This window comes from Esox lucius, chromosome 15, assembly GCF_011004845.1.
Source record: "Esox lucius isolate fEsoLuc1 chromosome 15, fEsoLuc1.pri, whole genome shotgun sequence".
Classification (NCBI taxonomy): Eukaryota; Metazoa; Chordata; class Actinopteri; order Esociformes; family Esocidae; genus Esox; species Esox lucius.
Genome location: NC_047583.1, coordinates 10,561,707 through 10,576,523, shown reverse-complemented (window position 1 = coordinate 10,576,523; position 14,817 = coordinate 10,561,707). Strand labels below are relative to the sequence as shown.

Genomic DNA, 14,817 nt, shown 5'->3' with positions numbered 1-14,817 from the left:
TGACTGAACTGGTACTCCATAGCTGGGTTCACACACATTGATTCCATTAGGCAAATTGACACTTGGTCCAGACTGGGGGGACTTAGAGAAACTGGGTCTGGCGGTGTGTACATAGCAACTGGGCTTAAATCTGACGAACTCACACTACCTGTCTCCAGAGGTTCTGGAGGATCCAAGAAGACTGAGTCCAGATCCGATTCATCTGATGAATTGAAGGTTGTTAAGTCCAAATGGACCACAAATGGATCAGAAGGGCACTCAGTGGCCTGCTCCGCTGGTTCTGGACAAGGTGGCCATTCTGGCTCCAAAGGCTCATCAAATTCATCGAATGAGTCAATAGTGACTGGATATGCATGTACTATTATTCCTGATGGGAATACGACAGACTCAATAGGGATCGGATCTGGGAGATCTGAAGGGCAGGCAGTGGCTAGGTCATGTGATTCTTGATCAGATGGAGTCAGACACACATCCACAGGTTTTAAGTCAGTTGGGCTCTCCGGTGTAACTATGACAGTTGGGCAAACGGTGGCTGACTCTTGATCAAGTTGCTCTAATGAGCACAAATTGGAGGACTGTGGTTGAAAACCGGAGGAGACATTGGTAGGATACAGAGGCTCTATCTCCGGTTCTGATGAAACATTAATGCCTGGGTCTAACGTTCCAGGATCTGACAGACAAACAGGGCAACTGGGTCTTGAGAAGCCAGATCTTGTTGGCACACAGTGACGTCTTCTACAGATTCTGAATTTGATTGGGACGAGTCGGGGTCGGACTCTTGTGGTGGGGACACAGTGACCACAGGAACTGGATATGGTAGGTATGTCAAACCAGGCTCTTGGACTAGCAGTTTTAGATTACTTGAATCAATTGATTGGACTGTGTCAAGGTCAACGGTTTCCTTGGGGGGGACACTGTCTTCGTCTGTGGGCTTTTCTTTCGAATTGTCTGTATCTAAATGGTAAACATTAGCTGTGGCTAAAGACACTGGACCTAGGGAGCACAAGGTCCTTGGGTAATAATGCTCTAAATCCTGGGGGTTCAAAATTGCTGGATTGACTTTTTGTACTTCTGAGGAAATCAAACTGATTGGATCAGGATATATGAGTTCAGACAGGCTCACAGTGTTCTGTTCGCTTGGTTCAGTAGACCTATCATCCACAATGGACGATAGGTCTACTGGCAATGGTTCTGGTTGAACAATGGTGACTGGATCCAACATGACTGAATCTAGAGTGATGGGGATAGAGCCCTCCACAAACATAGATGCCGGACGCCTCAGAATGGCTGGGTCCATTGAGATCTGTTTAGGAAGACGCCGTCTCACGACAGCCTGCTTTTTCTGAACCGCACCCTCTTCCGGACAGTTGACGGCTGCGTCCGCTGTGCTCTGCCTCACCAGCACCTTGCTCCTGGCCTGAGTCCCTACAGACACTTGAGCCACTTTAGCCCGTTTCCCAGTCACCCCTGTTCCCCCAGCAGCCCCAGGCTGGGGAGACCAGGTATTGTAGTGCTGCGTGAAGGTATTGAAATTACTGTTGAAGGCCCTGAGCTCAGTGCACAGGTCCCTCCTGAGGTCAGACAGCTCACGACGCATGGCAGAAACCTCTTCTTTCCACTGCATACTGATGGCCGCAGCTAAGTGGGCCGACTCCTTGATACTGGCCTGAATGGCTTTGGGTGAGGGCCTCTCTGGGTCCTGGTCGTTAGTTTTAGGGGGCCTGAACAGGCTGGGTAAAACAGGGGGACCAGACTCGGGTTTGGCTGTAGCACCGATACTGTCTTGGCGGTATAGTCTGTCTCTTCTGATAGGGCAGCCTAGATCGTCATGGGCCAATGGGACTGTGTCTGCCACATCTCGACGTACACTGGCGTGGTACTCAGGTAAGCTAGTGGCCTCCTGTGTATATTTTCCCTCTGGAAGACAAACGTAAATATGTGTAGTATGTCATCAGGCCACAGGTGTGAGCAGCTGGAGATAATGTGCTAGTTTAGCCACAAAGCACAGACATCAAGTCATGCAGTTATTACGTTAAGAAATGTGAGTCAAAATAAGACTTAATTGGCCTAGACCAGCAGTGTCTAAAATATTTATTATAGGCCTCTAGGAAAATACATGAACTCATTTTGGTTATCAATATTAGACTAAAAGTTAGTCCTATTTTGACTCATAGTTGTATTTACAGTTTACACTGCCTTCTCAATCTTAAATGAACCGGTATCATGCATGCTTCTCATCTTTTCACTGCACAAAGACAGCTCCAAAAACACATGACAATATACAGTATGTATATATATGTATCAGCGAACTTTATGCAAGGTATTCAAAACTTCTGGAAGATTAACCACATGTGATACAGCCAGGTGTAACTTTGTGCACTGAAAAGAAGCAAAGATGAGCAAAGCATCCCCACCTCTATCAGGAAGTACAGTATGAACCCTATTGAACATTGTGAGGTCCAGCGTGATCCATCTATCTGAAGTCAGAGGGTGGAACCAATTGCCCAAAGACTCCTGACATCAGACACACCTCACCCTCCACACCATAGATTACATGAAATTGCAATTACAAATGCAAAGAGGATGTTTAAGTTTGTTGAGAAAGCAGTGTAAATAACTGTCAAAATCACAATTCTCCAGTTGGCCACACCTTCTCTGACCCCTCCCTGATGTCATTGGTATGCTGTTAAGTCCACAGAATGGGTGTCATTGCTATGTTGTAGATCTTCTTTTTCAGGACTTGTTCTTCACTTCTTTCCCAGGTTGTTGTTGGATTTTGGGGATACAGGAATGGGAAACTGTGTCATTGGCCCTATTCGTCCTCTAAGTGACCTCACAGGACCGTTTGTGAAAAATATTTTTTATTCACTCAGGGTCACATCTGAAATCTAGTTTATTCCACGAGAAAAATAAAATAATACAACTTTTGTCATTATAACCTCGATTTTATTGACCAGTGCAGTCATTACTCGCCACATGAGAAAACCTGAATCTTGGGGAACGGAAGTGGAGAATCTGTGGAAGAGAAACTCAAAAGCCGTTGCTGTGGCAACAAGGTGTGTGCTGTGCATCACTGTGTGGTCTGTGAGTACAGGTAGATAAATCTGTAGTAAAACCATTCAGACATGAAGACTCCAGAGCTCAAGGGCAGTTCATCCCAGCCCTATTTACCACGCCCAGAGTCTCAGTCAAGCTGAGAACACACCAAGAGCATCTATGGCTAATTATGAAATGAAATATTGAGCCTGGTTGTGCTAAAGGCTAGCAAGTCCATCACGTGAAAGAAAAACTTATGGTACGGAGAAAAACGATCCATCCTTCCCTTAATCTGAAAAGGTCTCATAATATTACGTTCACTTCATGTGCCTGCAGACTCATTTCAATAGGGTTCATATCTTTACTCTCTGATATGATGATGAATGGGGATATGACTGAATGACGGTACTGAAAATGCAATATGATGGATTGGCTCAAAGCAACTCACAAAACCATACTCAAAAAAGCTGTATATCAAAGAAATAAGTAAAAGAGGTTCATGCAAATGAATGAGGCCACATCATAAAGCATTTCAAGAGCACAACATCACAAATGTCATGTGCATGTTGATAACTTCTTCAATCTCCCTTTATATACTGTACATCCATATGTTTGTATGTACTGCATAAGGATCACTTTGCATGGCTATGTCAACTTATGATTCACTTAGGATAGAAAATAAGACGTCATTTTAATCTACTGTTCATTCACCACTGTTTGCTAGCTATGTCTCAGGTCTATGCTGCATTCCCCCTCCCCCTGTTGGTTTTACCGGTGGTGGATCTGATGGTAGAGGTGACAGTGGAGGAGGTCATGGAGGGGATGCAGTCATCATCCTGGGAGTAGCCAGCCTGGATGGCTCTCAAGTAGCTATGGCTCCGTGTCCGGAAGCACCCAGGCAGGTCCAGAGCTTCCACAGCTTGAGATTCCACCTCGCTGAACACCGACTCACACACCGACTCAAACTGACCGTTTATCTCTGACTCACTCACCTGGAGAGGAGAGAACAACAGGCAGAGAAAGGTTAGGGTTAGGGTAACTTAAACTAAAATGTTTGCCTAGTTTTATGGGAATAAGACATGGTACAGTGTTATACTTGTTTCTTTCATGTATCAGAAAAGTGTTTGGGGCTCCCAGGTGGTGCAGCGATCTTAAGCACTCTCTCGTAGTGCCAAGCTGTCCCCAGAATCTAGGTTAGGGCCGTGACCGTGCTGTTGGATGGTGAGGAGTGGGAGTATTGACCTTGAATCACCCGGGGTGAGGGTTGGCATCTTCACTAAGCCTGTGAGTTGCTCACCAGGCTAACATTTCCCTAAGTTTGCTGCAGTAGCCAACGTTTTGCATTCCAAAAGCTATTTGATATGATGAAATGCTTGAAGGGTTGAGGGAAGTCAAGGTCACTTCCTGTAGTGGCACAGCATACTGTGTGAGTGTTAGCTCCCTGTGAATGCCTTGAGAGAAGGAATCCTGATCTCAACAGAAACCTTATTTGGCAATCTTAAAAATCCCCAAACAGATACGCATCTTGCGATTTAAAGATAGGAAGTTCAAAATGGTCCGATGGATATCTCACTATTCCTATTTGGCAATCTTGAGAATCAGAGATAATGATCCGGTCCAATTCAGAGATGTATTATCTTGTAATAACTCCAGAAATGTACTGTGAAGACAGAGATAGAGCCAGAGAACAAGGTGCAAAGTGGTTGAGCTTTGTTGGGCTAATCATGACTCTCTTACTAAAAGATTTAGATCTTAAATTGAATATAACACCATACCAGACACCATTTTGTTATAAAAAACGAAATAAGCAAAGCATTGCATGTAATAAAGGAAAAGAGAACTGTGACTTATCTTGGTAATATAATATATATATATAACATATATATTTACTGTGTAGACTGTATACGCTTATTAAAAATGGTTCATTTGTCCCCTCTCCTCCCCCATAACAAAAGTACATTATTACATACTTCATGTAGGTATAAAAGTTTAGCAATAATGTGAGTTGCTCTGGAAATGTGTCAGCTAAATTATGAAAATCTAAAACTATTTAAATATATATGACTGGCCTCATCACACTTTAGTGTCTTCCTACAGTGGCTTGGTGGCCTGTGAACTCAGTTACATTTATTGTCATATTTATGTTTCCTTTCTTTTACCAAGCAAGTCAATTCAGAACAAACTATTATTTACAACAATGGCCTGGCAGGAGGCAAAATGCATTCCATAGGGAATGGTATTGGTATAAAAACAGGTCGACAACACAGAAAAAAGGCACATGGCAACATCACAGTACCAACAACAAATACATTAAAACCAAGCACATAGAGAGATACTGCTACACTAAGAACAAAAGTGACAATGGAGCAAGAGAACAGCGTACATGATCTCTCAGTTAGGGCAGAGTGACGCCTAAGAGCGTTTGATAGATAAGCATTAACCAATGATCTAGCATGTTAGTATTTGGTTTAACACATCCTGGTTGAGTGTAAAAAGAAATGGACTTGCTGAAGAACATTAATTCCGTTTCTTGGCCTTGACTGTCTACAGGGAGTGGTTGTGATGAAGATGGGCCCAAATCACATACTGAATATACTGGAATTTAGTAGAAAAACTAGGAATAAGTAAAAATAAAAGGACGTTTGTATCCACATGAACCAAATCATTTGTTCACTTGCCCAGTGTCTGAAGACATAAACAAGCTGTTGGCTAAATCTGTTACAACAACTATTTTCTTGAATGTACTGAGACTAATGATTTATTGTACCTTGTCCCTGCTCAAATGTAATTATTATTATTATTATGTACTCATCATGTACTGAAAAAAAATGAAAAACTGTGGACATAGGCTGGGATCTGGCGAATGGGGACTTGATGTGTTTTGATGGACAGATTGTGTTTTTCAGAGTGCTTGTGTTTTACCAGAGGTTCTCAGATTTTTACTTATTTCATAGGGAAGAGGAGCAATTAGGTGAACTGTCTTGCTCAGGGACAGAACGAGATACTGTAGCCTTTACCTGGGTGGTTTGGGGTCTAGAATCCAGAATCTTTCGGACACTAGTCTTACTAGTCTTACATGTTTTTATACCGTTTTTATTCTATTTCTATTTTCTTATTCTATGTTTTATTGTTATGATGTTGTTTTGATTTTTTCATTTGAGTATTTGTTTTTATGCTATTGTATTTGTATATTTTTTATTTTTATTTTTCTTTGTAAAGCACTTCGAAGTGCTTCTATTCATACAGTATGTATGAATTGTGCTATATAAATAAACTTGCTTGCTTGCTACTAGTCAGAAGCCCTGACAACTATGTCACCTTACTGCCCCAACTGAGACTCCCAGAATGGTTCTGCATGTTGGTTTAAGTTTTTTTGGAGGTTTCCATTTTTGACTGTAGCCAGTGCTTGCAATACAACTCATGTAATTGCTGTTAGAGAGTAATATAGCAGAAGTATATTCCAATTCAAAATTCAACACACAAAACAGTCACAGTGAGGTTTTAGTTTAACAAAACTGTTGTTGCTTGCTTGGCCTGGCAGTGAGTAAAAATCGAGCTGGTACAAGCCAATAAAGGATTTCAAGCTGGGTTAGATTTTTAAACCATTTCTGTTTTCAATATCATTCTGATTCATCTACAGCTTTCCAACGATTCACCAAGGTGTGCCAGCTTGGGTCATGCTACTGATGTCCTTGTCCGTCACAGTTTATGCGATTACTGTCGCCAAGTGTGCTCTCTTGCACCCATCAGGCTGTGCTGGGTCTCCCATAAATGCTGCACGCAGGGCAGCCCTAGCCAGTCTTTAATTCCGGAGTTGTTCAAAGAGATGTTCCTTTGACTGGGTCTTCTGGAAGTCATTATTTTTCTCAGATTTCTGGCCCATTCTTGATGAGCAGGTCCAGAATAAGCTCTTCCAACAGTCCAGTGATATAGGTTTCCTCAGCAAAGAGCAGAAAAGTGTGTGTGTGTGTGTGTGTGTGTGTGTGGGGGGGGGGTTAAGTTCCCATCTGCTACATGGCTAGCTGCCTGTGGTGAACATGTCTGTGCAATGCACAGTGCCGCCGTTGACAATGAGTGTGCTAATGTGGGGATACAACTCCCCACAAAAACTCCAGCTTGAATAGTTCCCACCCGTTCAGGGAGTAAACAGAGCCACCTGTCTCTCGTGACTGGAGCATGGCCCTGAGTAAAGAGATCCCCTCTCTCCTGAAGAAACAAGCAGTTTTAATTGTACCCATTTCAGAAGCCCAGGATGCTTTGTGCCCAACAGGCATCTCATTCTGGAGTTAGAGGCCTGCAATGTTTTATTTCTGTTTCTAAGTTGAAAATCCCTCAGCTATTGGAGTCAGTGCATACCATGGATAGATCTATAACCATTGATCTGAAGGATTTATACTTTCATGTACCAATTTACTCTCAAACCAGGACATTTCAGAGATTCTATTTCGAAGCTGTACCATATGGCTTTCTAACCCTTCCTTTTGGGCTCTACACACCTCCTTACTCATTCTGCAAGGTGGTCCAGGGAGCTCTATAGAAAGAGGCTCAGAGTGTCAACACATTCCTCCGTCTTCCTCTCCCAGGCTCATTCTTTTGGGTTCTCAGTGATCTTCAAGAGGAGGTGCCAGGTTCCATCTCTGTGGAACGCAAATTGGAAACAGAGTACTGAATTCCACGTTCCATATCCATTTGCAAAATCCATGCGGCCTTGCGCCTCAACCCCATAGTATACTTTTGCAACTTCTTCCAGCTGCTGGGGACGATGGGGTCTACGACATGCTGTTATGGACGCCACCAGTTCAGGGCCAGGTGTTGTCCGTGCGGCTGAATGCATCTCGCAAACTTTACCAGAGGCTTTGGTTCTCCCCATTATGCCCCAGGGCACTGGTCCTGTCTGTGGTTGCATGGTACACAAAGGAACAGTCTTATCACGCCACTATGGGCAGAGTCAACCATGGGGAAGGCGTTGCGGTGGGCATTCAATAAGAGCAAAGTGGTCCGTGGTGAAATGAGCACAGCACAATAATTGTCTGGCTGCTAGTAAGTTCGCTACGCCACTGGCTTTGAACCGGTATGTGCTTTTGAAGACCCGCAACAGGGTGCTGGCAGCGTATGTCGCCAGACAAGGAGGGACCCATTCACTGTTGATGGTGGTGTGCTCCCTGTTAACATGGAGCAATTTGCAACTTAGGCAACTATGGGCAATTTACTTCTCCGAATATTGCAACCCAGGAGCAGGTCTACCTTGCAGGAGTCCTCAGTCTTCAGGCTACACCGCTCAGTAGTCTCCCAGATACGGGGGGTTGTAAGTCTGACATAGATCTATATTCATTGCGACAAAAAAATCCATTGTCTTAGCTAGTCAGCTCTATGTAAAATTGGGGTAAACCTCTTAGGTAGATACATATCTATGGCAACAAATCTTTCATAACTGACATGCACCAGGGCAGGTTAACTTACTGTAAACTCGATGTTCCTTGCAAGAAATAATTGAGCCATGAGTCTGACTCACTCTCTCTCTCTAAAAGGTTCATCACGCCTTTCATTTAAAGAAAACAACTGATTAAGTAACGCACTTTTTAAATGATTGGTTTATTTTTCTTCTTCATATTGTACGTTTAGTTTCACTCACAGTATGACTTTATAGCATAATTTTGTGATGTTTTTTTACCAAACCAGTATAGAATTATACCAATATAGAAGTGTTTGACTAGTCATTATTAGTGTCTCTCAAAGGCATTCATCCCCCTTAGACCTTTCCACATTTTACGGTCTTACAACATCAAAAAATCACCACTGATCAACACAAAAAGTCTGCAGATTGATCTAAATTGATCACAAATATTTAAAAAAAATGTTTTTATTGCACAAGTAACCACCCCCTTTGCTATGACACCTGAATAAGGTGCAAACAATTGTCTTCAGAAGTCCAAGTGATTAGTTGAATGGAGTCCATTTGTGTGCAATCAAGATGTTTGATATGATTTCAAGTAAAGTATACCTTTCACAGTAAATTAGGGCCTGGAAAAAACACATCATGAAACTGATGAAAACCAACCGGGGTAACATATAAGAACATTTCAAATGCATTGAATTTCCCAGGAGCACAATAAAATCCATTATTAAGGAACAGAGAGGATATTGCAAAAAAATCTTGAACAGACAATCCTCAAAAATCCAGGTGAGAAGGGCATCTAAAGGAATTACAGTGTTCCACATCTACTCTGGAAGACACTGCAACAACAACCCAGGTGCCTTCATGGGAGAGTGAAACAAAGAAAGCCACTCACATCAAATCTTGGCCTGAGTGTGCCAGAAGTTATGTGGGAGCCTCTGAGATCAAGTGGAAGAAGATTATATGGTCTGATAAGACTAGTTGAGCTTTTTGACCTCAACGCTAAGCGCTATGTTTGGCCCAAGCCTAACACTGCAGGTATTGAGAACACCATCCCTACCGTGAATCATGGTGGTGGCAACATAATGTTATGGAGATTATTCTCTGCACCAGGGCCTGGAAAGCTTGTGGAGACAAAGTGCAACGTGCAAAACAATCCTAGAAGAAAACATGAGACCAGGAACCTGGGAGAAAATGTATCTTTCAGCAGGAAAATGGCCACAAGCATACTGTAGAGCCAAGCAACACTGGAGTCGCTTAAAAAAACTAAAAGGTCAATGTCCTGGAGTGGCCCAGTCAAAACACAGACCTCAAGTCAATTGAGAAAAAGTTGAAAATTGTTGTTCACCAAAAGGACCCCATCCAACCTAACAGAGGTTTAGCAATTTAGCAAAAACATTTCCAGATGTGCAAAGCTGGTAGAGACTTTTATTTAATTTCAGTCAAAGATGCCTCATCAAATATTGACTAAGGCAAGGCAAGTTTATTGTATAGCACATTCCATACACCGGGCAATTCAAAGTGCTTTACATTAGAAATAATTTTAACATAAAAGACAATGCATACAGACAAAAACATCACAATTAAGAAGGCTAAAAGATTATTAAAAGATTAAAAAAAGGCAGAAGAAAAAAAGGTTTTTAGCCTAGATTATAAAGTGGTCAGTGTTGTAGCAAGACTAAGATTCTCTGGCAGTTTGTTCCAAATCTGTGCAACATAATGACTAAACATTGCCTCACCAGCCTTTATCCTTACTTTAGGAAAGGTTGGCAGACCACGGCCTGATGCCCTAAGGTGTCTAGAGCGTTCATACTGAGAAGGTCTGAGGTGTTACCTGAAGCATTCAGTGATTCATAGACTAGTAGCAGAATCTTAAAATGAGTTCAGGTTTCTTAGTTTTTGTCAGAACTCAAACAGCAGTGTTCTGAATGAGCTGCAATTAAAAAAAAAAATCAAGAGAGACTGTAGTCCAACCCACTTTAGATAAAAGCATGGATAATTTCTTCTAGATCTTGTCTGTACATGAATCCTCTAATTCTACCTATGTTTTTATGGTAATAATAGATTTTTAGAGTCCATAATTAGCCCAATATTTTTTACCTGGCTTTTTCTTAAGGAACAGTTTGTCAAGGTAATTACTGGCAGTCAGTGGCACCAAAGACAATTATTTCAGTTTTATCCTATCACTGATTTGTTCAAGGCACTAATAACAACACCGTTTTGCAGTCTGTCTTGCAGCATTGAATGGTCGACTGTGTTGAACGCCGCATTAAGGTCCAATAACACTCGGATTAACCTCTACCACAATCAGTGTTCAGACAAATTTGTTTAAAACTTTAATAAAGGCAGTTTCAGTGCTGTGGTGGGTCTCAAATCCTGAGTGGTAAGTGTAAAAACTTGGTTTTGAATCCATTTTTCCACGATTTTACGTATTGAGGCTAAATGTGATTTACTGTAGGTCTGTAATTGTTGACTACACATGGGTCTAGGCTAAGCTTTTTCAACAACGGTTTACTGACTGCTGTTTTCAGGGCCTTTAGAAAATTGCCAGGTAAGAGTGAGCTGTTAACTATTTGCTGTAGATCTATCGCCAAACAGTTAAAAGCATCTTTACAAAAGTTAGTAGGCAGAGCATCAAGGCAGCAGCTAGACAGCTTAAGATGCAGTTCAAAGTCAAAGTGTTTAAACTGTGTCATGCTTACCAAATTCCTTTTATGTGTATGTAGCAGTGGAACTGTTTTTATTGTTGTGGAGTTTTTAATCGCTTGTCTAATGCCATTCATTTTATCCTTGGAAAAAAAAGCAAATTCATTGGATTTATTGGTGGAAAGGAGCTTGGGGACTATTGATGCTGGGGAAAAAAACACTAAAGGGGATACATAATTGTCTGTGCAATACATTTTTATCTATTTTGGATTTGTAATTCATTTAGAACAATTTGTAGATTTGATTTTTCACTTTGACATAATGTACTTTTTTGTGTCAATCAGTAGCAAAAAATCCTTAAATCCATTTTGATTTCACGCTGTAACACAATATCATGTGGAAATATTCACCCAAAGGAGGGTGAACACTTTTTTGGAGCCACCGTACAGATGATGTCTGAGCTGGAATATGAGACCTATCTTTGCATTGCTGTTTTAATTCATTCTTGTTTGCTTGTCTACTTTCGGTTTACGTTGTGAACAGACTCCGGTTCCAAGACTCACCTGACTGACACAGCTGGCCTGGCTGAGTGTGCTCACCGCCCGCATGTAGCTCTGGTTCCTGGAGCGGAACTGTGCCGCTGGGAGGGATTGTTCAAGGGCCATGCTGGGGTGGGGATGCATCTCTCTGGAGGCCTGCAACTGGTAGCTGTGACTGAATGGATAGAGAGAGAGAGAGAGAGAGAGAGAGAGAGGCAAGGTGGAGAGGGAGCAATGGAGACATGCACAGAGGGAGACTACTATCAAGGTGCCATAGACATTAGCGTGGTCATGTTAATTAAACATAGTTTGACTAATAAACAACTCATATGACACACGGCCACAGCTGCAATGAACAGGGGGGGAAACGGTTGAGTATTATTAACGGGACACCGGGCATCCTCTGGGTGAGCTGAACTTCAGACTGATTATGACATTGTGTTCTCCATGTTCCTCCGTCCACTGAATCCTGTGTTCCACAGTGTCCTCGAAATCGCAATTCGATTTGCTATTGTGCTGAAGCATCCAATCAATGCTTGGAGATGAGGGGAAAAGCAAATTAGGAGCTAGTTAGCGAGCAGAGCAAGCATTTCTGAGAGAGCAGGAGTGTTTGCCAGGTCAATTGAATTTATTCCCCAGAACGGCAGCACAGCCTTTACTCATGGACTCAAAGGAAAAGGATGGACTAGAAATATTCAAACATTTTCCATGGAACTAAAATAGAAAAAAACAACCATATAGAGAAAGAAAGATGGAAAGAAAAGTAATAAAGTTAACAATATAAGGCATAGTATATAAGGCGATATAAAATTAAACTAATGACAGACATGGATAAGTATGCTGTTTTCTAGCTTTTGGGTATAAAATAAAGGCAGTGATTAAAACACTGCCATTCAACAAAAAAAAGTATGGAGATGGATCTCCCACATTTACACTGCATTCATATACAGTGAAGCCAGATATCCATTGGCAGGATCAGATGGCATCCAACAATGACGGAACGGAGGAGATTCAAGTTCAGAGGCTCAGATAAACTGTATAAGTATATAACAACTAAATGCTGGTTACAGACAAAACCGACACAGGGCTAGAAATATAAGAGGCATAATCAGTTAGTCTCAGTCTACAGGCTTTGTCAATGTTGCACAGTTAGCAAACAAAATAAAGCATGAAAAATAGGCCTGGCTGACCATTCATTTCAAGTGTGTTTGCTGCATTGGTTGTCCATACTGAGTCCGTCAGCACGACTCCAGCCTGACCACTGCAACATGGCAGGACCAGGGAGTGTGGGGAGGTGGGGGTTAGGCACAGTTGTGCTGATATTCACCTTAAGTCTGAAGCAAAATGGGTGATGTAGTTACACACGTCACTGTTCATGTTTTCCACCCGGTAAGAGCTGCGAGTAGAGAAGAAACAGCGTTACTAAGTTCACTTCCGGGGGATGTCAGTGGATCTGTTTGAAAGTGAAAGCCCATGACAATGTTAATGGATTCAGATGGGATTCAGAGGTTCATGTTTAAGATGACCACCACAACTTGTGGTGTTAACGTGGAAGATGCACAAGTTTTATTGCAGACTGCTTAGAGGGATTTTGGTGTTTTGCATGTTCGATCTCATTTTCCACCTAATTGTGGCGTTGAAGCGTCATCAAGACAAATGTCTTGGTCAATGTTCCATTTCGGAGGTACATTTGTGCGTCTAGTTATGTGCATTACTCATATCGTGCAGTGGCTAGACACTCTGTAATAGCACAGACACACAGTAAACATGATGGGGCACTAAAAATGAAAAAGACAATTCAGCTAATAACCAGCTGTTGTTTGTGTTATATGGCCTTTAGAAGGCGAATACATTTTGCTAAATGTGTGAATGCTTGTTCACTCAACAAATCATGACTCACAGTGAGCTGGATGTACAAAAACCTGTGAAGTCAAAATTGACGTTGGTGCAGTGATATGGTCAAATGGTGCATGTTTACCGCTCAAAACCACACCCATCATTTATTTACATGCTTCATTGCTAGTCGCTTGCAAGTCGCTTTGCACCCTAGTTTACCCAATACCACACAAACATATAAAACACACATTAGAAACAAATCTGTTTGTGTCATCTCTTACTAAGATGGCTGTTGCAATTTATATGAATTCATCCCACAACCCAGTTTGTGATGAAAAGAGAGCTGAGCCGGAAGGCAAAGCTCTCGATATACCGGTCAATTTTCCTTCCTATCCTCACCTATGGTCATTAAGGCTGGGTCATGACCGAAAGAACTAGATCGCGAGTACAAGCGGCTGAAAAGGGTTTTCTCAGAAGGGTGGCTGGCTTCTCCCTTAGAGATAGGGTGAGAAGCACAGTCATCCGTGAGGAACTCGGAGTAGAGCCGCAGCTCCTTTGCATCGAAAGGAGCCAGTTGAGGTGGTTTGGGCATCTGGTAAGGATGCCCCCAGAACGTCTCCCTAGGGAGGTGTTCCAGGCACGTCCAGCTGGGAGGAGACCTCGGGGTAGGCCCAGGACTAGGTGGAGAGATTATATTTCCACACTGGGCTGGGAACGCCTCAGGATCCCCCAGTCAGAGCTGACAAATGTGGCTCGGGAAATGGAAGTTTGGGGTCCCCTGCAGGAGCTGCTGCCCCCGCGACCCGATACCGGATGAAGATGAATATGAAGAAGAGACCCAGTTTGCTAAATATTAGATCAACAAAAGTACAATCAACATCTTTTACAGTGAGTTGTTTCCCAATGATCTGGACTTTTAGCTTTAATGAAAATTAGATGAACATAAAATGTACAATAAAAATATGTAATTATTCTAGCCTGCTCTTATGAATATAATCAACAATAATAAAGTAGTCCTATGACTATGGCTGATTTACCCATGAAATGAAAATGCAGGTCTTGTGCAAAAAAGTAATTTTCTAATAGCAAATTAGATTGTGGGTAAATGAGCAAATTCAGGAGTAAAAAATCACAAAACATTCCATCAAGACTGAAAGTAGTTCCAGATGTTTACTGAAGAGATTAAATAACAGTGCATCGACTGACTAAACGGAAATTCGCCGAGTAAAAAAGCATAAAAGGGTAGACTTCTTTTTTTTTTTTTATAGCCTGAAAATAATAGACACCCTGACGCTGTAGCTATGGTAATGTGCATAATGTCACCCAACGTCTTTTACTGTGCTAATGCACTTCCCATTGTTGGAC

At 42.0% G+C, this 14,817-nt stretch overlaps 1 protein-coding gene across 1 annotated transcript in view; it reads right to left on the bottom strand.

Moving 5' to 3' along the window:
* Window positions 1–14,817, bottom strand: part of LOC105015769 (disks large-associated protein 2) — a 56,657-nt gene that overhangs the window by 16,504 nt on the left and 25,336 nt on the right. Inside the window, exons 3-5 of the mRNA XM_013137470.4 lie at window positions 12,944–13,012; window positions 11,641–11,791; window positions 3,809–4,028 (exon numbers count right to left, since the gene is read on the bottom strand). Of these exons, the coding sequence (XP_012992924.4) occupies window positions 3,809–4,028; window positions 11,641–11,791; window positions 12,944–13,012 (440 nt within the window). The remainder of the gene's footprint in view (window positions 1–3,808; window positions 4,029–11,640; window positions 11,792–12,943; window positions 13,013–14,817) is intronic.